Source organism: Marmota marmota, unplaced genomic scaffold (assembly GCF_001458135.2).
Source record: "Marmota marmota marmota unplaced genomic scaffold, marMar, whole genome shotgun sequence".
Classification (NCBI taxonomy): Eukaryota; Metazoa; Chordata; class Mammalia; order Rodentia; family Sciuridae; genus Marmota; species Marmota marmota.
In genome coordinates this window covers 1,613,048-1,636,378 of record NW_026000168.1, presented here as the reverse complement: position 1 = coordinate 1,636,378, position 23,331 = coordinate 1,613,048, and the positions used below count along the sequence as shown (strand labels likewise).

The 23,331-nt window shown below is 45.9% G+C and overlaps 1 protein-coding gene across 1 annotated transcript; it reads right to left on the bottom strand.

Annotated features, from left to right (window-relative positions):
• Positions 1-22,077, bottom strand: Tmf1 (TATA element modulatory factor 1). The gene is given in 18 exon segments (XM_015494913.2): positions 1-239; positions 860-985; positions 2,033-2,185; positions 2,451-2,552; positions 3,299-3,391; positions 3,561-3,630; positions 4,702-4,894; positions 5,905-6,061; positions 6,822-6,914; positions 9,085-9,241; positions 9,504-9,670; positions 9,916-10,058; positions 12,517-12,622; positions 13,961-14,087; positions 14,962-15,065; positions 17,116-18,314; positions 21,767-21,802; positions 21,805-22,077. Coding segments are annotated over 18 exon segments (3,270 nt in total). The 5' UTR covers positions 21,905-22,077; the 3' UTR covers positions 1-95.
• Positions 22,078-23,331: the final 1,254 nt, after the last annotated feature.

Below are 23,331 nucleotides of genomic sequence, written 5' to 3'. Positions count from 1 at the left end.
TTCCATTTCCTAATTCTATAAAAGAATTTATTGGAAGTCTACATTTAGATAGTAAACGTTTACATTCAGTTTGATGGGAATTCAATTTTCAGAAGTTAACTGAGCCTTTGTCTCAAAAGTTCATCTATTTGAGTTTTATACATATTTTTCACATCTTCGAGATCTAATCGAAGTTCTTCTGCTTCTTCTGCTTTTTCTCCATACATCTGCAGAATAGTGTTGTACCTTTGATCCAAATCCTGAAAAATATGTTTGTAATTTTTAAAATAACTATACAGAACATCTTCGGTTATCACAAATAAATCAACAGTTTAAACATCTGACGGATTTAATAAAAGTATATAACACCTCTTTTAAAAACAAACACGCACCACAATCTATGTAGGTTGGAATAAACAGCAAAAAAAGATTAAAAAAAAAACACCTAGTTGAATGTGAATCTTGACTCTCTCTTGGCCACATCTGGAACTCTCCCCGTCCGTGCCTGAGTCGCTTTCCCATTAATTTCGGCACGCCTGATGCCACTGCAGCCTGTGACGCACTGAGGGGTGAGCACTGGCCCACAGGACAGGCCCAGAACACCTGCTCTCACCACGGCGCAGCAGTGTCCACAGCAGGAGGAAGTGCCCACCTACTGCAAGTGAGCCTCGGCCAGGCCACCCCGTCCGTCCTGCATGGGGACTGGCACGAGTGGAAGCCACTGTGGATGAGGATGCGAGCAGGACAGAGTCCTCTTTAAAGCTCTTTACTCAGATACTAAAACCCTTTGATTTTCAAAGACGTGGCCCAACTCATACACCCATTTTACATAAAGTGACAGCCGAGGGCTCAACCCCACCCTGGGAGTGAGGACACGTACCCTGAGCTGAGCCCGAAGCCTGGGAATCTCCTTCACTTTCTCTTCTAGTTCGTCGTTCTGACTCGTCAGTTTAACAAGCTCTTCAGCCATTACCGATCGGGTCTTTTCTAGACTGCCGATTTCTAGCTGAGGAATATCACCAGAAAAAGTTCCAATCCATCTTACCTTGTTTAATACACTTACTCATGTAGAAACACTCAATGAACTAGAGGTGTCGCTGTTACAACCCTGTGCTACCCCTTCAGTAAAACCAACAGCAGCAGAGAAAGAATACCACCTCCCCGAGGGTCGGATTTAGGAATGACGATGAGCGAGAGAGACGTGAAGAGCTAAAGAAAATCCAAACACTTGTTTGAAAAACGTATGTTTTTCTAATCTCAGAGGTGACACACCCTTCAGTATTCTAGTTACTGCAAGAACAACAGGAATGGAAACACTGCAGGGACTCCCTCCCAACCACACAGGGAGGGAGGCTGTGGTCACTGCCAGATAGATTAGCCAGGGTTCCCGGCACCCATCCTGGCTACACCAGCACGGAGCAGAAGACTGTTCTGATTCACTGCTTGCCAGTTCCAGTTCTCCTAATGGAGTCCATTACCCTGGAACTGTAGGCATATGATGGAAGTAGAAGAAGTCCTCCACACTCTGTGTACGTCAGGTCCACACTGAAAGCACGTAAAATGGTCCACATTTCCTAGTGTGCGGAATTTTTAGAAAGCAAGAAGGGCAGTGGAAAGCTGCTTGCTGTCCACATATGCTGCCTCTTTCCCCTTGCCCACAGGATCTCGCTCCGCATTCCCCCAGGGGTGTTGGGGACATGGGTGGAAAGTCTGCGAGGAGTGCCTGGGCTCAGCTCAGCACCTCCCCTTTTGCATGGAAAGGGCTGTGCCAAGGAGCAGACCCCTGGGCTCCTCAGGGTCCCCTGGGCAGGCCACAGCCCATGAGGAGGCCTGCTGCAGCCAGCTTGTCCTGTGGCAGGACACAAGTCAGCCTGGTGCCGGCAGCCAGGTGGCCGGCTCATCTGTCCCTAGCTGTCACCATTAAGGTATGTGACATCCCTTGTCTGCTTCGTGTGGAACCCTTTCATTTTGCCTGTCAATTTTCTTGGGATTCAGGTGCCACTGTTGGGCCCCCGCTTCCCTCCCTGGGACAGCACACTCAATTTCTCCACACCTGCAAGTGAGCGATCTCCCCTTCCCGCAGCTTCAGCTGAGACTGCAGGCTCTCCACGACGCTGGAGCCTGCCCCCAGCCTCACGGCATCGTACAGCGTGCCTCCACTTGCCGAGGCCGACATTGGTCCAAACGGGTGGTCGGGAGCCTCATCCTGTTTTAAGTAAGGAAAGCACATGTGTCGCGTTACCAGGTTCAAACAGAGCGATCCTGTCGATTACTGCTTTAGAAGGTCTAGGACTTCAAGGAGGAACACTCAGATCATCCACATTAGAAAAAGAAGGCTAGGACTTTCACAAAGGCAGGACTCATCACCCACCCTTCCACACGCAGATGAGAGGCCACGGAGCACGAGGCCACGGACACGGCACACTGCCGCTGCGTGTCGGAGAGAGGCGTGCATAGGAAGCATACGTTACCTGGGACAGGAAAGAGGTCTGCAGCCCCGCCATATCCACGCCACTGATGGAGCTGGAGCGCGACAGGGTGGGAGTGCTAGAAACGGACAGGGGCTTTCGCTCCTAGGGGAGGAAGGACGGCGTCAGGGGGGCACTTCTCTGTTACCTGACAAGAGTGGCCCAGACAGACCCCGCCCCTCCCGTGTTCAGGACAATCTCAGACCAGACAGATAGACCTGTCGAGTCACCAGGGGACCCACTGCTGTTTCTTAAATGGAATGAGGATTTTTTTTGTTGAAACAACTGGAAGAACTGATTCAGGTTAGGTAACATACCACCAATTAAACCTACTTATTTAAAATAAAATTACCACTGGGTCTTACAAACCAGGAAGACTCTGAGTTATATATTTTATTTTTTACTGTATCTCTTTAAAAATTCCAAATACATTCAAAAGGTGATCTCCACTAACATACACTATTCCTAATATATTATGCGAACTTCAAGTGCACCACGACCCTTCAAACGTAGGAGACTCACTTTACGGAAATGACCACACTTCTACTGCTAAGCTGCCTGTGGGTCAATCAGGTACTTGAGTTTCAGTGAGACACTACAAAACTCATTCTAAAAAGAGGAAGAGATTCTGTAATTCAAGGCCTAGAAATTCAAATGTCTTTGGATATACTCAAACTAGTTTTGATCCACTCTGCTAGGACACTGGTAATACTATTAAAATTCATTACTACATTGATTTTACACATTAAAAAAGGCACTACAGATAAGCCGAATTACAAAACAATACTCATTACAACAGCTCCTAAATGGTGATACCAAAACAAAACACAAAAGTCAACAGCATCCAATACCTTCTCTCTCACTGCTTCTGGAGTGAAAATGGCTTTCTTCCTTTCTTGTTCGACTCTCATTTTTTCCATTTCTAACTGACTGTTCAACAGCGTCTAGAGGAGAGAGACGGTCAGACTCTCTCTGTGATTCTCTCCTAAGACATCCGCGGCAGGCTAGGGCCAAGCAGAAACTCCTGCTGGCCCAGCTGCTGCAGAGCTGGGGAAGCCAGCAGCCCCGCCCTCCGCCCAGAACCATGTGCCCTGGGGGCACCCAGAGTAGCACCTTTTCTCTCCTGGTCTCTTCTAGCATTCTTGCATATTCCTCCTTTAGATTTTCCAATTCCACCTGGTACCTGGTAAAGCAGAGAGAATTAAGCAAGACTCAAAGGCAAGGGACTGACCACAGAACTCCTACTCAGGGGCACCCTAGGGTAGGCGGTACTGGTGGGAAGAGGCCCTGTGCCTTTTATTCCCTGCTTGTTAGGATTTCCTTTAGAGGGAGGCTGAGCACCCTGTTCTAGAGTGCACTCAAATCTCTGAGAGCAGGGCTTCTATGAAAATGCTGGTCACGCCTGCCATCCCAACCACTTGGGAGACTGAGGCAGGAGTCTCCCATGTTTGAGGCCAGCCTGGGCGGCTCAGTGAGACCTTGTCTCAAAAAAAGTGAGAGGGAAGCCAGGCACCAAGCTGTAATCACTCCAACTCAGGAGGCTGAGAAAGGAGGATGCGAAGTTCAAGGCCAGGCTGTGTGACCTAGCAGGACCCTATCTCAAAGTAAAAATACAAAGGGCTGGAGATGTGGCTCACCCACAAAGAGCCCCTGGGCTGAATCCCCAGTACAATGAATGAATGAATAAGAAAACAGAACTGGGGACGTAGCTTGGTGGTAAAGTGACTCTGGGCTCAATCCCCAGTACTGAACGAAAGAAAAGATATTTATGAAAGCTCAGATATTTTCTTTGTAAATCATTTTTACTTAACTATATTTTTAAAGGCAGGATTTCCGAGAAGAGCTCAGTGGGGAAAACACACTGATCACAACTTCAGGTGGCCTCACAGCGGTGGCTTCCAGTGCACAGGAAGCCTGCAGAGCTGCTGAGACCTTGCAGTGTCAAAATGACTCCAGCAAAGTGGTCTCCACACACACTCGTCTGTTTTTACTAATGACTTAAAAAAAACAAAACTGATTCAACCGTATGAATGCTTTCCCTGGAAAAATGTAAATACAAACAACCCATATCACCTAATTTTACAGTCCCAGCACCATCTTGACATGTTTTTACCAGTTATCCCAACTTCAAACGCTGAGAATCCTGCTCTCAGTTGTTAGTGTTATGATGCTTTTGATGCTTTTAACTATGGCTTCAAAATATCAGGAAACTACCAACAATACCACGCACGGTCACACCACCAAACATGCTCACCGATTACTTTCATCCTCCAGTTTTCGTAGCTTGCTCCTCTCCGACTCCAGCTGGGCCTGGAATCGACTGTTCTCCTGCCTCAGGAGAGAATTCTGTGAATCCACGGAAGACATCTGGGTCTTGATGGCCAGGAGCTCCTCAGTGGCTGCCCGCTCTCTTTCCACTGCTGCTGCCAACAAGGTCTGCGACTCAGCTGGTTGTAGGAGAGGAAGAAGGACCATGTACCCGCGACCAACGCGCCAAGCTGACCAAACTGGAGCTAGCGAGGCCTGTGGCCAGCTCAACCGACAGTTATCTCCTGCCTAAGCCAGCACTGCCCGCTGACACAAATGAGCAATCTGAACTGAAACCTGCTTTATCACTCATTTCCCAAAGTAAAATGCTCTGAAAATGAACCTTTGCATTCAGAGAGCAGTAGACTGGGGCTGGGGATGCAGCTTGATGGGAGAGCACTTGATCAGCAGTGCAAAGCCCTGGCTTCCCTCCCAGAGCTGCAACAGCAACTAAGAGAAGCAATAACAAATGGTCCTTCAGCAACTGGACGTCCATAGGCAGGGTTTTAACAAAAAGATCTCTATCAAAACATCACATATGGAAGTTAACTCAAAATGCATCACAAATGTCAATGTACGACACAGAAACATGAAGCTCAGGAGAGCACTGAAGATCTTGAGGCTCTAGGCCAAGCAGAGAGTATGACACGGACAGCAGAAGCAAGTCACAGAATGAAAACTCAGGGAAACAGACTCCTCCACTGCGTCACACTTGGCTTCTTGTGGAGAAGGGAGAGACACTGCAGACCAGGAGGAAGGACTGCCAGACACTCACAAAGGCCAGGTCCACAGGGTGGGAGACTCACAACGCAAAACTGGACACACCAACAATCCAGCTAGAGCAGGGACAGAGACGCGAGAGACGCGTGAGCGTAAAGGACATGTGAAGGACACGTTGAGTGGAAGAGCGCCCAACAGGCGTGCAGGGGAACACAGACAGCCTACTGAGATGGGGCCACCTGCCTTCCCAAAGAGGGAGAGGACAAGGCCCAGGAGCAGAGGCCAGCCAGGGCAGGCAGGCAGCGGGGAGGGCTTGCACAAGGAAGCTGTCGGCATTTCCTTCAGAACCCGCTGCCCAGCTACGATGGGACGGCCAGCCACCGTGATTCCCCAGCCCACCCCGCTCCTGACAGGAGGCAAAGGCAGTTACCAAGCCGCTCAGAAAGGCTCTTCTCCAGCTTCTCCCACGACGACGTCTGGGACCCTAAGGTTGCCTGCAAATTCTCTATTTGTCGAAGCAATGGCCTCGTTGTCGACGAAACACTCTGACTCAGCTCCTGGTTCCGATTCTCTGCTTCCTGGAGCCTCTGAATCAAGAGAACAAGTCATCACGACTAGCAACAATAAAAATACCCAAAACACTAGAAAACCTGAACTTCATCAGAGATGTCTGGGAAAAAACTGTTTTTACAAAAGAAAACTATTTGTTTTATGAAACTATTTTTTTCTACTCAATCCTTCAGTTGGAAAAAGCTGCACAGAGAATCCAAGTGGGTGCTTCGTAGTAAAGCACTGCAAAGACAGCCGTGGTGAGTCTGAAGGTGAAGACTCCTCGGAGCTGCCTCTTGGCTCAGGTACGTCTAAGTGTTTAAGAAAACAGAGCACCGGTGGGAACTTTACTTCCTCTCCCTTTTCCTAGGTACGTTCACTGACGAAAAGGAAGAGCAACAGAAGCCAGGCAATGGCTGTCTGCCCAGTCACGGAAGACCGATCCCCGTGAGGAGGACAGCCATTACGGTTCAAAGGGCAATATGACGGGCTGGGCCTATAGCTCAGAGGGAGGCCAGTGCCTGCCACAGGCAAGGCCTGGGGTCAATCCTCAGCACTGCAAAAACATAAAACAAAAGTAAAATAAAACCAAAAATACTGAATGTTAACAGATCTATCATGATACATTTATTTCCTCCAAAACAAAGCTGGATGTTCTCCTGGATCTGTTTTTCAAGTGCCCCTCTGTTTACCTGAGCCACAGCCACAGTATGTGTTCAGCTCTACGCGACACCAGGGAGTCCATATGTATTTCCAGGAACCACCCTTTCTGACTGTCGGGGAAAGCTGCGACAGTACCTGCTGAAGTTCACTGATCTCGTGGCGTAAACAGTCCTCCTTCCTGGCAGCGGCCTGCTCTGCCCGCTGCAGCGCCAGCCGGAGGTCCCCCACCTGGAGAGGAGAGCAAGTCATCTCCCTGCCCATGCGTCATCTACAACGTCCTGCTAACTACGTAAGTCACGCCGCGGTGACTGGCTGCTCACGCACATTGCTATGTACTTCAGAGTGTCCGAAGAGCTTCCACCCACAACTGCCATACACCCCTTACCAAGCAGTCCCAAAACGACAGACATCCAGCACCTATGAGGAAAGCAAGGGGGCCAGGCTCAGCCCTCCACAGCATGGAGGAGAGACGCCACGTCTGCTGAATCCGCCACACAGGCCAAATGCCACAGGAGTGGACACGCTACAAAAGCAGGCGCTCAGTGGAGCGAAAGGGAGACAGGTGAGTTGGAAGCAGGTGCTGCCAGAATATATTTTGTTATATAGCTCTCACTTTGGAATTGTGTACATGTTTTATGTATCCAAAATGTAAAATTGAACCAAAAGCGTCTGGGGTCAATGAGGAGAAATTAGCTTTTTCAATCAATGGGGAAAACTGACATCGTAGCAGAAGACGTACTGGAGAGCCATCGGAGGAACTCCTCGGCAGCCTGCTGGAAGCCTGCAGAAGCTGGGGCAAGGACTGCTTCTTAAACACGACACCAAAACACGTGGAACAGCAGAGGACACACAAGCTGAACGTCATCAAATCACAACCTTGTGTATCAAAGGAGGCGATCGCGAAAATCGAGAAAACATTCACAAACCCTGTATGTATCAAGGGATAGTTTGCAGAATATGCAAAGTACTCTAGTAACTCAACAATAAAGAGAATACAGTCCAATTTAAGAGAAGGGCACCATCCCCGGCACCACAAAAACAAATAAGTAAAAGAAAGGAAAAGCGACAAAGGATTAGAATATGTCAATACACTTCTCCAAAGAAGACCCAGAAGTGGCCGATCAGCACAGGAGAAGCAGCTCCACATCACCCAGCACACTGAGATGCCAATTCCACGCCCACTATGAGGGTCACAGGAATAAAACAGAGAGACAGTAACGAATGTGGGCCAGAGAATAGAGGGCACGAAGCTCTGATCTACTCCTGAAGGAAACTGGGGAAAAGTTAACTGTGGTCTTACCATACGACCTGAGGTATGCATCCTGGAGAATTTAAAACATAGGCATACAGTGGATAAGGAAAATGTGGTTCATACACACAACAACATATCACTCAGCCTAAAGAAGATGAAATTATGGCACTGGCTAGTAAGTGGATGGAGCTGGAGAATAGTACGCTCACAGAATAAGCCAGTCCCGAAGAACCAAAGGCTGGATGTTTCCTCTTATATGTGGATGCTAATTCACAATAGGGACGGGGGATGGCTAGGGAAGAACAGAGGTACTTTGGACTAGACAGAGAGGAGTGAGGGAGGGGTGCATAAGGGTAAGAAGGACAGTAGAATGAATTGGACAATATTACACTATGGGCATATATGACTACATGACCCATGTGATTCTACATCATGTACAACCACAATTAGAAATTAAACTACATTTATGTTTGATGTATCAAAATGCATTCTACTGTCATGTGTAACTAATTAGAACAAATAATAAAAAAGAAAACACATTCATACAAAAACTTATATATGGATATTTATAGCAACATTCATAGTAGCTAAAATGCACACATAACTCAAAATGTCCACCAACTGATGAGCTCCGAAGACAAAGCCTCCCAAACTCGGTTTTCCCTCCTTCATCTAAGGCCCTGGATTGCCAAAGCTATCATGAATGAGCTAAAGAGTGACATAAATGCTCTTTTGAAATTGTACATAACAATTATGTGCATATATACATTCTGTGGAAACAAGGCACTTAGTTCCATCATACTTTACTCTTTTTTTGGCAAAGCTGGGGTTTGAAGCCTGGGCCTCATGCACAGTAAGAAAGTGCTCTCCCGATGAGCTACATCCCCAACACCATAATATTCTTAAATAACTCTGAAGCTCACAAAAAATTAAATAATATGCACAGTGTAAACATCTCTCTTTAATAACAATGTTAAACACAACACACAATCACATTTTGCACAATGCAGCACTCTTCAAAATGCCCACCAAGATCCCCGTAGTACCACAGAAGGTCTGATTCAGGCCAGCAAGAGCTGTTTGACTTGCAAAGTATCAACAAAGGCACAGACGGCCATGTCCGTCCGTCCACCACCCGCTGCTCACCTGGATGGCCAGCGCTTCCTGCTGCTGGCGGGCTTCCTCCTGGGCCTTCTCGAGCGCTGCAGACAGCTCTTCCTTTGCTTTCACGTCACGATTCAGAGCCGCTTCCTGGGCCGCACTCTCCTTTGCAGCATTGGCTTTGTGAAGATCAGTAAGTTCTCTTAAAAAATTAGATCGACAACTTTTATTTAAAATAATGTGCAGTTAACTAGGAGCCTGCTGGTGAGATTCTGTTAGCACAGCAGGCTGCAGAATGAAGGAGAGCTCCCCACAGCAAACCCGGCTACCGGGAGGGCTCTGCAGCCTGCTGACCAGTGACAGCTCCCACACAGGCGTCAAATGCTGCTCGGGCTCCGACAGCAGGAAAGGCCTGTCCTCATTTCCCCTGACAGCGGACCCGCTGCGCTGGGCTTGATCCTTACTTGTATGCACTGTCCAGAGCAGCCTGAATACTTCGATTCTTCTCCTCAAGTTCACCCGATTCCATCTGAAGTCGGCTAAGATCCTTCTCTTGGCGTTCCACCACAGAGTTTAGCTTTTTAATATTTTCTCTATGTTGTTTCTCAACCTCTTCTTTACCATCAAGGACCTATGTTATAAAAACACACATAAGTCTTTTTTAGTTAACAACAACCTGGTAAATAATTGTATCCCATGAATCTCAGGTATTAAAATAATGGAGAAAACTCTTAACAATACATCGAGTAAATTCTTCAAAAAGTTCTTCTCCCATGACACATCTGATCGAATCACTCCCAACACTCCAAAAACCAGGGCCAGCTGTCCCTACAAGAAGTGGTGACAACAGGTACGTAGAGAACGGCTGTCATTCACCTGCTTTAAATGCTGCAACTCCTCTTCCAGATCTCTCACTTTTTTGTTCAGCTTTGCAATGGTATTTTCATTGTCTTTGTCTTTAGATCTTAATTTCTTAATGATGTTAGAATTATGTAGTTGCTGCTTTGAAAGTTTTTCTCCTGGCAACAGTAAAAAATTAGAAATCAATCTGGTGATGATTTTCTGAGAATCTAAACAGCTTGTTTATCTCACTAGTGATGTAATAAGGGAATTTTTAAATAAAAATTTTAAAAACAAAGTGTTAAAACTGATTTGGACAGGAATAATCAAAGACTAAACCTATTAGGTGAAAATTGCAGGACAGGACTCTGACAGTTTTAAAGAACTCCTCCAAAATATTATGCATTTCAGGGAGAAACACGTGCTCTTCAATGAGAACCTTGGTATCACCCCCAGAACAAGCGGAGTATGAAGCTCCTGTGGAGGCCAGTGCCTGTCATGGCTGCCTGGGATGTGAGGATAGGAAGGTGTAGTGCTGACCAGGACACTCACCCCTCTAGGTGGGAGCTCCTGTCATGGCTGCCTGGGATGCGAGGAGAGGGAGGTGTAGTGCTGACCAGGACACTCACCCCTCTAGGTGGGAGCTCCTGACATGGCTGCCTGGGATGCGAGGAGGGAGAGGTGCAGAGCTGACCAGAGCATTTCTCACTAATAATCTCATCTGAAGCTTCTCTTAAAATAAGTAGCAAATTCTGAACATGGACATGCTATTGGAAAACTGCCCTGGACTCTAGTCTTTAAGTCATAAAGAAGGGCAGAATCCCCTATTCTGAAGCCCGAGACCTAAGAGCCAGATGCAGCAATCTCCCCTGGGTCCTGGGACAGGACAGTGCCCGAGTGCGAGCCTACGATAGCTATGAAAAGCCATGGACTCTCCAGTGGACCACGCCTCAGAATCAAGGCTTAAGGCAGCACAGGGTACTTGAGAAGGAAAATGGGTGAGTCCTTAGGAGACTGAAAACCACAATGTAAGCCGTCTACAATGGCTGTCCAGTGGCTTGGATAAGGGCAGTGCTCGGTGTGCAGAAGGACAGGGCAGGACGGTACCACCTGATTCCTTTAGGTGATGAAGGGGTCAGACGTTCCCTGTAGTCTGCCTGTGGCTTTGAGCTTTCAGGTGTGGGTCTTAAAAGCACTTCTGGGGGACAGGGCACTTTGAGTGCTCCTGTGGGAGATCACTCAGTGCAGCCCACCCCCAGACTAAGTTACTAAATTTTCAAATTGAGGCATTTGTTAACAATGTTTAAATAATTTCCATAAGTTATAAAACATGCATTTAGCCTTCCCTGCAGTCTCTGGAGGACTTCACAAGCATGAGGAAGTCCTGCTGGTGGGTCTTGTGACTCCCCTCCCTCAGGGCCTGGAGTTCTGCCCCACATCTATCTGCAGGGACACCTCCCTCCCACTGCAGCAAGCTCCTGAAGGACAGGAAGACAGGCCGAACTAGAGCTGCACCAGAACACTACGCCGGGCTGCTCGACGAATGTCAGCTCAACACATGAAAACACTTGAGTACAGCTCCATGTCTCAAATGAACTGACTGCTTCCAACTGTTCTCAAACTAGGTTTTTTTTTTTTCTAGAAATGCAGTTAGGTTCAATAACATTAGCCCAGAAATGTCCAACTTACAATATATGGAACATCAGTGTTTTAGAAATAAAATGTCCAATATTAGGACAACAGTGAAGCCAGTTAGGTCTACCCGTGCAACAGAGCTGGACAGAGCCACTCACGGCGAACGGCAAGGTGGGAACTGACAGAAGGAAGCCAGGAAGGCCCATGTGATCTGAACTCTCTGCACTGCGCTGAACAAGACCACAAGCAATCAGGTTTCCTTCTATCACCTCTTGTTTCTTTCTCACACACTTTCCTATACTTCAAGCATTTCTGCAAGTATTATTTCCTACCTCTTGAAAAGCTTTAATTAATAAAGAAAAACACAAATTGACTTAACCACTTCATCCAAAACCTCCTCTCTGCACAAGAAATCCATCAATGTCCCTTAGAAGTGATCTATCTCATGATGGACCTTTACTTTCTATGACCTGGTCAAATGTAATAATTTAAAATTTAAAACATGAAGACAATGAGAACATCACCATCACTACTGAATGTGAACCCCTACACCCTGTACCCAGCCAGAGACAGTATTTTTCCTATTCTTGCAACAGCCATCTTTCAACAATGGCCCTCAAACTTGTCACAGCTTTTACAAGGCAACCCGAGTTTTGCCTATTTTTGAAATTTTTTTTGACCTCCCTAGAAACAAAAACATGTATACTTTTATCTGTCCCGATGCATCCTACTCTCCTGCTTCCATAACAGGCATTTCCTGTCACTGACGTCCAAACCTTCCTTGCTCTTATTTATTTACTTTTTTGTCTTTTGTGTTTTGAGACAGGGTCTCGCTATGTTGCCCAGGCTGGCCTCCAACTCCTAGGCACAAGTAAGCCTCCCACCTTAGCCTCCCAAGTGGCTGGGCCAGCTCAGCAATTATTATTCGAAAACATCTGCCTGTCACATGACAAGGATTTTCCCTGTTCTTAAAATATTTTTCATAATCAAAAGATTACATACCTTCTTCCATTAATCCTTGAATCTGCTCATCTTTCTCTTTCAAAAGGTCTGTAGTTTCACTACTATTCAGTCTAGTAGCAAGTTCTTCTTTTATATTTTTGACTTCCTGATTTAAAAACAAATATGTAAGTACTATAAAGTTACTTTTATCTAGGCATATTTTTCCATTTTCCCCATACCCGAAGAAGCCATCCATAATCACAGTTCTATAATACATTTTTGAGTTTTCTTCAGTTGACCTATTACCTTGGTTAACTAAGACTAATAAAACAGCTTAGAACATGCCATATAGAATCTAAATTCTGATATATAAGTAGATTTTAATATAGAAATATAAATGCAAATAAGTGAACCACCTTTTTGAGGGGGTCATGTTGTGGATCAAATCCAGGCCCCCATGCATGTTAGTGATCTGCCATGGATCCCCAGCTGTAAGTTCACGTGCAGTACCCTCACTATCTACAGACATCCACTCTACAGGTGAACGTCACTTCAGAACAACAATCAGGAGGGTTGGTTAGGTAGTGTCAAGCTGATGTCGGAACCTGGACCAAGCCAGCTAATCAAAGCAACCAAGCACACAAAGGCCTGATATGGCGTCTCTCCTTTCTGAGGAGTACATGTAGGAAAATGGTGGATTCATACTAACATCGCTCAATGAGGGGGAAAGCAACCTAACTGGGAAAGGGCAAGTGCAGAGACAATGTTATGAGCAATAGTTGGACTCAAGCACTAATTACTACCTCAGTTGTAAACAATGTCTGAAACAGGCAGCTTTCCAAATTAGAAGCATTACAACCTGGTTCCCAACCAGAGTAACTGCCCCCAACAAGACATCTGGCATTAACAGTGACAGGCAGGGAGATGGGGAGGAAGAAGAGGGTACAACACTGGAATGTCATGGGTTGGCCAGGGGTGCTGTCCAAACAGCCTGCAATGCTCAGAACAGATCCCACAACATGCAGTATCCATAACACGGACGGTGAGAGACTCTGCATTAGAATATGTCAACACCATCCCCAAAAGGAATCACTAGTAGAAAGTTAGATCTTAAAATTACTTTGATATATATGTGTGTGTGTGTGTGTGTCACACACACATACACACACACAGATAGTATGTCTGAAGTAGCTGGAAATTAATAAATGAGAGTAAAGATAATTTTTTAAAATTAATAATACCATTTAAATTTAAGTGTTAATTTACTCTGATGGAATTATAATTCACAAAAATCATTCTGATCATCTTTGCTATATACCTTGCAGATATTAACATAAAAATTATAGAAACCAACATCTTTTTACATCTTATACTATATTTAAAAACGATAAATTTAAATGTATAAAAACTTATAACCCAGTTGTTAATATACTACACATATCCTTTAATCTTCTTTTTTCTAATACCAGCATACAACAGGTGCGTGCAAAGTGTGTCTGCCTACCTTCTTGGCAGCGTCTCTCTCCTTACAGGCCAGCTGAGCCTTCCTTTCTGCTTCTGCGATCCTCTGAGTGAACTCACCCTTCAAGGAAGACACACTGCTGCTCTCCTCCCTCACCCTGAACATCTCGCTGCATTTAAACACAAGAATGAAGACACTGTCTTGCATAGCCCAGACATGACAAGATCAGCCTACTTCTCAAAATGAAGACATTTCTTTAGCATGTACCTTATTCAGATGGATCAGGTTTAGATAACTCTGGGGAGGGGGGAGAACTGTGGTTTGAGCCCAGGGGTGCTTCACCACTGAGCTAAATCCCCAGTCCTTTTTATTCTCTCTCTTTTGAGACAGATCTCACCAAGTTGCTGAGGCTGGAGCCCCCCTTCCCTCAGCCTCCTGTGTTGCTGGATAACAGGCGTGCACCACCACACCTGGCTTAAGTTGAGTAACTTTTAGAAAAAAAATTACTTGCTTAGTTTATTTTAAAGCAGCTCAAATATAAAGTCTCAATTCTGAATCTTCCGTCTCATTTCTCCAATCTCCTTAAAGCAAATCAACACTCAGTATTTTGACTAGGTTATTACAATTTTGTTTAAACATGTTTTACTAGAAGACTGGTAATAAGGGAAAAGAGGTAAGATGGGGTTTTTCTGTTTGTTGTTTGTTTGTTTTTGACGTACAGCAATTGAACCCAGAGCCTCACAGATGCCAGGAAAACGGCTCAAGGGCTCAGCCACCAAGTTACATCCCCAGTGCAAGAATTTTATTTTTGGGTGGGTTTTTTTTTTTCCTTTTTTTAATCTCTCTCTTCTATGCCAAAGGGAACATGGTAAAGAAAATCTGAAACCTTTGAGTAAGGTTTTGGCTGAAGTACTATTCAATTTTCAGTAATTGTAAACAAGTTAAATCACAAGACATTTTAATTTCAAAACCATCCCTGAGTCACACAATGTACACGGGGCTCCACAGAACATGCAAGCCACTCACGTTCACAGAGTACTTACTCCTTCAGGTTGTCATATGCTTCTTCTAGGAGTGCTTTTTCTTTACTAAGAGATAATAACTGAGCCTCCCGTTTTTCCAATTTTTCATTCAGAAATTGAACTGTCTGAAAAGAGAATACATAAAAGTCAAAACACTGAATTTTTAAAAGCGCACTGAACATATGCAGGCAATGAACTCAGTCAGCATGATAAACAAGACAACACTATCTCATAACAACCAAAACAACACTGGGAACTCAGAGCAGCAGGGGCACAAGAACTTGTGCAGCTAGTAGGAGAGTGCTCATCAGAACAGCCCAGGTTGGCGCCAGTGCAGAGCCAGACACTGTGGTGCAGAACCGCAGACCAGCCGTGCATGCCCACGGCCTCAAGCAGGTCCACAGCCTCGTGCAGGTCCACCTCACAGGAGAAGGTTCCTGGTGACATGTGATCATATTCACAGCAGGCTGTTTGTAACAGCAAAAGTTGGAACAGCCTGTAGGTCCACCAAAAGAGGAAGGAAGGCAGATGCATTGGAAGAGATCAGGGAGCCTCTGCTTTCTTCACTACTCTATAATCCGAATGTCGATTTTTTTAGCATGACACTCTGCACTTAACAAACAGAAGTAACTTTGGAAGCCCATAGGCATGTACTTCTAAGGCTTCCAGAATTCCTCGGATAAAGCAAAACAAAAAGTGGTTCTGAGGCATCTCACCCCTCAGATTGTGCTGGAGCACAGGTGAACAGGTACCCGAGGGAAAAAGAGGACCTGCTGGACCAAACAGTAGTCTGACCTGACTTAGGACTGCGTCAACTGCGGGGTGACTTTCCTTCTCAAGTACACTGAAAATACCCTAAAATATCTTCCTGAGAATGAGAGTGTTGGTTTCTAGGAATTCAATGTACTGTTATGAATTTTATAGTATACTGCTATTATTAATTTGAGTAATATACCCCATGGCATTCTATTTGTGAATGATGTTAAACTTGGTAACAGCATTTGGCACTTTTAAAACTATTAAATAACTCAACACATGGCAGTTACAAGACATTTCAAGACATCCTGTATCTCAGGAGTCTATTAAAGATTCCAGATCCAACTCAATTTTTATACCTAAAAATTATAAGGAAAAACAAAATTATTTCCTCATTCATGTAAGATACCTACCCACTGGAGATATCAAAAATAAGTATAAAGAGGGGTTGGAAATGTGGCTCGGTGTAGAGTGGCTGCCTAGAATGCATAATCTCTGGGTTCTGGTAATATCATAAAACTAAATAAATAAAATAAATAAACACGGGGCTGGGGATATGACTCAGAGATAGAGCACTTGCCTAGCATGCGTGAGACACTGGGTTCGATCCTTAGCACTACATAAAAATAAAATAAAAAGATATTGTGTCCACCTATAACTAAAAAATAAATATTAAAAATAAATAAATATATAGTAATAACATAAAGAGAAAGCAAATTAAGGCATTATAAGGACTGTAGTCCTATGCATCAATGAAAATATTAATATTAAAATCATCTAAACCTAAATAATAAAGATTAATTTTAAAATTTGCTTCAAATAATGTGAACATGCAAAAAAGATTCTAAGAACAATATAGTCAGGTTCATTTTAGCATGTCTATGTGCAAAGGCATTGAGGATACGTGCCATAAGAGAAGCACTTTCCAACTGGCATACTGAGGAGGATAGCATACGAGGGGATTTTAAAGCCACACGGGTTAAATGACAAAGATAAAAGATGGAAATTCTTATGCTTAGTGATATTGAAATATCAACTTACTCTACCATGTTGTTATGGAGAAATTTCAAATAACTTAATATCTATCAGTAATTTTTCAATTTTAAGGTCCTAATGTTACATTGAAATGGCAAAATATCTATCTTTTTAAATCAGCACAAGTCATTGGTATCAAAGAAGACTTTTTTGGGGATTGAACGCTTGGGTGCTCTAGCACTCACCTACACCCCCAGTCCTTTTTATTTTGAGATAGGGTCTTGCTAAATTGCCCAGGTGGCCTCTATTTGTGACCCTCCTGCTCCCAAATCACTGGGATTACAGGTGTGTGCCACAGCGCCTGCTGTGATAAAAACGTTTTAAGACAAATTATTTTCTCTCTGAAATGCACATTCCAAAGTCCTCTCCTACTTTCTACAGTACCTTGCAAACATCTTCCTTCTCAGCAAGAGCCTCAGGCTGTGCCTCGGCGGCTTCCCCCTGCCCAGCCACCTTGTGCAGGACAGCGTGTCCTTCGCCCACTGGCGCAGGAGAAACGGCCATGTCTGGCTGCTCACAGTTAACGGGAGTGGCGCTCCGTCCACTTTCTTCCATCTCCGCTTCCTCGGCAGGAGCGACCAGTGTTCCATCGGCCTCCCCTTCAGCTTTTCCCTCCACAGACTCCACGGTCTTCGTCTTCGGAGTCGAGCCAAGCACAGCCGGCCCTAAGGCGTACCCCTTGCCCGGCAACTCGTCGTCTGAATTGATCTCGCTCACGCTCCGGCTATCTAACGACTGCACACTGAAGGAGTCTATCCTTTCAAAAGCATCGGAGGAGCAGCAGCTCTCACTGAGTTTGTGCAGCTCATCTAGGCGGCCATACTCAGGACAGGTGGACGTGGAGAGCAGCTGGAACGAGGTCTGCATCAGGGGAAGGCTAGACCTGGGGTCTGCGGCTTCCTGCCTGGAGCTCGCGGAGCTCTCGCTCATCACGCTCTCGTGGTCTAAGACCTCAATGTCGCTGGTGGTGGACGTGCCCGAGGAGAAGGTGCTGACGGGAGGAGACGGGGTGTTGCTCTGCCTGTCTTCCTGCTTTGGCTCCTTGGGCTCCAGAGCCACGCCCTTCTCTTCTGCGGTGAGAGCCTGCGGAGAGCCATGGGGCACACTTTCTGTAGGTGGCTTCACGGTTATGGCACTCTCTGATGCTTCCACACCTGCAGCTGGCGCCTTCAGGTCAGACTCTCCACCAACAGATTCCTCGAGCCTGCCCTCAGCTTTAGGTGACGGAGTGCCTGCCGCCTGAGCTCCCCCTGACACACACAGAGGAGGGTCCTTCACTTGCGAGTCACTGGTTTCAGGTCTTGACTGTGCATCCCGCAAGGGTTCATGCAGGCCACTTTCTACCTCCTCTGGCCGCTGTGATTTAGCTGGGGGCTTCGATACCACTGGGCTCTTCTGAATGCCCTGCACATCGCTTGCAGAGAGAAAGGCACTGAAGAAATTTTCTGACTCATCTACAACAGTCCTTCGAACTGGCTTTGTGATTGCTTTAGGAGAGGCTGTGGGTGGACTCTGAGGTTCAGTGTTTGATTTCAACCCCCAAGTTGAAGTATCCCATCCTCCACTGACAGCAGGACTTATTCCTTTGATAAAATACAAATATAAAAAAATACGTATTACTTTAATATTTCAATCATCATTGTAAACCAATACAAATGTAAATCTAGAGAAGAGAGAAGCTATGGAATGTGACTGTAATGTGCACCTGCTAAACTCCTGGTTCACTGCATCATTAACCAGCTCTGCCTGCTGCATAGGAACCAGGAGCATCGGTAGACTGCACCTGGGCGGCATCAGCAAAGGCAGGTATGTTACACACTCCACAGCAAATAAACAACGCCGTGGCATGTGTTTGTTGTGGTGGTGGTTTTGTGGTGCTGGGGATGGAACCCAGGGCCTTGTGCATGCTAGGCAAGTGCTCTGCCACTGAGCTCCAACCCCAGCCACCAAGGTATGTTCAACAACCCATGTTGAGTCCAAAATACATCTGATTCATCTCACAAAATCCTTACTTATGGGTCATGCTCAGTCATAACAAAATGACCTATTCCATCAGTTTCATATTCATTTTATCCTTGTGATTGCAATAGTGAAACACAGTTATAAACTACACAGAGGTCAACATTCAAAAACTGAACCTAAGACATTGGAGACAAATGCTCTTTTCCAAAGATCAAACCAAACTGATAAGAACATGAAGTTCAAACAAACATTATTTATTTTCATCCACTTAATGACAAGCCGGTTCTCCAAGTTCCACTCTCCAAACCCATTCTAAAAGAAACTTTTGTTCTCTTAGAATGTGTTCCCAAGTTTCAAATTATGACATCAATTAGTAAGGTCATTATGAATTCAAGAAATGTACCATTTTTAGAACTACTACGTTTTGATTTAAAAAACAGTTAACTCTAGGACCTTTTTTTTTTTTTTTTTTGGTACTAAGCATTAAATCCAGACCCACTGACCCACTTCCCCAGACCTTTTTATTTTTTGTTTTGGGATAGGGTCTTGCTAAGTCTCTTAGAGCCTCATTAAAAGTGCCGAGGATGGCTTTGAACATGTGATCCTCCTGCCTCTACCTCCAGAGCTGCTGGGAATACAGGCGTGCACCACTATGCCAGCTAACCCTAGGACTTTTAAAAATACTTCACAGAAAATAACATTCTGGGGCTCGGATTGTGGCTCAGCGGTAGACTGCTCGCCTAGCACGGGCGGGACCCGTGTTCAATCCTCAGCACCACATAAAAATAAAGGCATTGTATTGTGTCCATCTACACCTAAAAAAATTTTAAAAATTTTAAAAAAGAAAAGAACATTCTGGGCAAAAGGGTAATTATCAGTCAAAGAAACAGCAACTTCTAAAAACCTGATAATAAATTTTAAAATGAAATATTTGCTAAATTATTTCCAGCATCTCTTTTAAATATTTTGTTTTTCTAAATTAAAAAGTGGCTGAGGAGAGTTATCACAAATCCTGCACAATTAGAAGTTAATGGAGAGAGCACAAATAACTAAAAGTTCCTAAAATCATCAAGCCCTACAGTAAAGTTTCTCCTTTTTTTTTTAAAGAGAGAGAGAGAGAGAGAAAAAAAAATTTTTTAATATTTATTTTTAAGTTTTCTTCAGCAGACACAACATCTTTGTTTGTATGCGGTGCTGAGGATCGAACCCAGGCCGCACGCATGCCAGGAGAGTGCGCTACCGCTTGAGCCACATCCCCAGCCCTAAAGTTTCTCCTTTATTGTGACTTTAAAGTTGGATGGGATAAAGATGCCAGAAACTTTAGTTTGGAGACATAGTTTTAAATTCATTCCTTCAATATATGAAAATGATGAAAAACATAAAACCAAAATTAAAGATGGAAATGAACAAGCAAGATTATTAGGTCAGCTGATTAGTTTATCATCATCCTAATGAATGACAGGAATAAAATTTGTCTCTTGAAGAATGCTTTATATAATCAGTTATCTGACATACACTTAAACTACTCTGTTCTGCAGATAATGGTCCTTTTGATTATCTAAAACATGGTAAGTGATCAGCAAACATTTATGACATTTACTAAAACCTGAGTATATTCTGAATAAGCTATTTTTAAAAATAAATTATATAGCAGGATTCATGCCCCAGATTTCAAAAACATATTCTTAAATTCCATCTCAAGTTCAGAGATTCAAAAGGTGGGATCCATGTGAAAAAAGTAAGTAGAGCTACTCCAGGAAAGTCAGACACCATCTTAAAAAGTGGTAAGATGACAATGAAGCACCTCATGATTAGAGCCAGAACTTTTCTTTTCTTTTTTTTTTTTTAAATAATACATTTTTTAGTTGTAGTTGGACACTATATCTTTATTTTGTTTTTATGTGGTGCTGAGGATTGAACTCAGAGCCTTGCACATGCTAGGTGAGTGCTCTACCGCTGAGCCACATCCCTAGCCCTGAGCCAGAACTTTTCAACAATGTAAAATTAAAATAGAAACCAAACATAGTCAAGAATAACTTGCTCTTTCACCAAACTTGCTCTTTGGTTCACACTCCCTAAATCTGCCAGTCTTTACTTCACACATCAGAATGCTGACCTCCTTCCTGTTCTTAGACTTACAACACAAAAGCAGCTGAAGATGAGCGATTCATTTCAGCAAATCTGACAGACTTAAGAAACAGAATGAATCGGACTTCACTTTCCTATGTTCATACATGAATGTATGACCAGGGTAACACCACATCTTTACCACCACAAGAATGGGAAGTTAAATTCCCATTCTTGTGGTGGTAAAATACATTTTACTGTCATGCACATCTAAAGAACAATTTAAAATTTTAAAAATAAATGAAAAATAAAGTTTCCAGGGGGAAATAGAATCTGACAGATTTGGCACTGCAGTTATAAAATTGATAACAACCCAAATCTTTGGGCCAGGTTCCACTGGTCATAATCCAATGTCTTCTGCCCCAGGATGTCTGAGTGACTTACAGCAAACTGCTGTTTTGTGTACATAAACTACACACTCCTTTGTTCTTAGACCTCCCACGGTTGTGACTCCGGGCCAGTGGCCTTGGGGTGGTGGATATAGGAAAGAGGACATCCGAAGAGGGCCCTGTCCTCATTGCTCCAACCCTGACAGATCCTGGGCAGTTGTGAAGATGACAAGCCCATTAAAAAGCCTAAGTGCTGGACAGGAAGCACTCAGAGCCAAGAGTGGTGCCCTACTTGAGCCTGTGACCTACTGGGGCACCAAACCACAGAAGTCAGCAGTGCACCTACAGGGACACGGAGGGGTCAGGATGCCAGCGCCAGTCCATTCACACACCCCAGATCTGATATGCAAACGGCCTGAACCAGGCCCTGCAGGATGTGGCATGGGGACAGCAGACAGCACAGTCCTGGTCACCACAGTCCTCAGGACCTGGGCCAGAGGGGAGAGAGAGAGGGTAGGAACAGGGAGACCACGCAGAGGGAAAGGCACACTCTGGGAGGACCCTGTCCACACCGCCGGCAGCACCCGCTCCGTCCACACCGCCGGCGCGCAGCCTACCCGGCTCTCCGTAGGGCGCCGCCTCGGCCCAGGCGTGCGCTCCTCCTGGATGTCCAGCACCCTGTCGATGGACTTCTGGGCCTGGGACAGGGCCTGCTTGGCGAAGCTGGACAGCTGCGCGGCGTTGAACCAGCTCATCGCCCCTCTGGCCGGCGGGGCGTTGGTGCGGAGCGGGGCGGAGGCCGTGGCCGCCTCAGGCCACCAGGTCGAGTGGGCAGCCTCGCCCTCTGCGCTGGGGGTGGGTCAGTGGGCGGCCATGGCCCAGCGGCCCCGCCGGGACACGACCCTCCCTCCCGCCGGCCGAGACGCGACCCGTGCGCATGCGCCGGCCCCCTCCACGTCCACAGTGCCGGGTCCGGGTTCTCCTGTGCGTTAGTGCAGCCCGGCGTGACGTCACGTCCGGGACCGCGCGGCCGGATAACCAGCCGCGCCGGAAGCGCCTCTCCGACACATCCGGCCGGGACTGCTCCTCCCGGAAGTCGGTCCGCTAGTGAGGAACCCCAGGCAAAGGGGAGCCCACGCCTCGCGCCTCCGGTGGCGCCTGGCCGCCTGTCACCCGGACCCCAGGGCGAGCCTTGGCCTGTATACCGCGCAAGAAGCGTGGGCGGCCGTCGGCGCCAGACGCCAAGCCCTCGCGAGTAGGCGGGGCCGAGGCCCGTCGAGGTTGTGGGTAAACCGCCTCGTTGATGGGCGGTGGCGAGCTCAGAAGCACTGTCCTTGGGAGGCCGGGGCGGAAGGCGCGCCAGTGCCAGGCCAGCCTCGGCCAAGCTGGACTGTGTCCGCGTGAAAGCGCAGGAGGGCGGGACGGGGATGAAGCTCGGACCACCCCAAAAGAAAAGGACGGAGACACCTGGGGAGCGCCGAGACTGTCGCCCGTCGCACGCACGGGGCCTTAGCGAGGTGGCCGCCTGCGTGGAACTAGGCGTCCGCCCCGCATTCCCGGGGACAGCGCTCGGCCCTGCGGGACCACTGCGGGACTTCAGAGACCGCCCAAATCCAGAAAAATAGAAGAGAATGACCCTCTCGGTACCGGCAGTTGCATCCAGAGAATCCGCAGGAAGGAAGGAAAAGAGGCACAAGATGAAAACTACCAAAAAAAAAAAAAAAAGGCAAACCAGAAGGAAGACCAGTCTGAGAAAAGCCAGAGGAGGAGGGACAGGAGGGAAAAGTAGACAACAAAGACTGATTCACTCTCTGCAGTAATTTAAAGACGACATACACAGTGCAAAGGCATTTGGGCAATGAGGTGGATGGAATAGGAGGGCTGGGCTCAGGGTAGCGCTCTTGCCCAGCATGCAAGAGGCACTAGGTTCTCAGCACCAACTATAAATGAATAAAATAAAGGTTCATCAACATCAAAAAAAGAATAGAAAAACAGAAATAGACGAGAATTAGAAACAAACCTAAGGGTGTTCCTGGATGGAACGTTAGAAACCAGCCTTGCCCCTGTTCACCTTTATTTCCGTTTCATCAAGATATTAACATTGCTGTATAGTGTTCTTTTATTAGCATTTTTCTAATATATCTTTCCTAGTATATCTTTTACTAGCATTTCCTAGTGATAA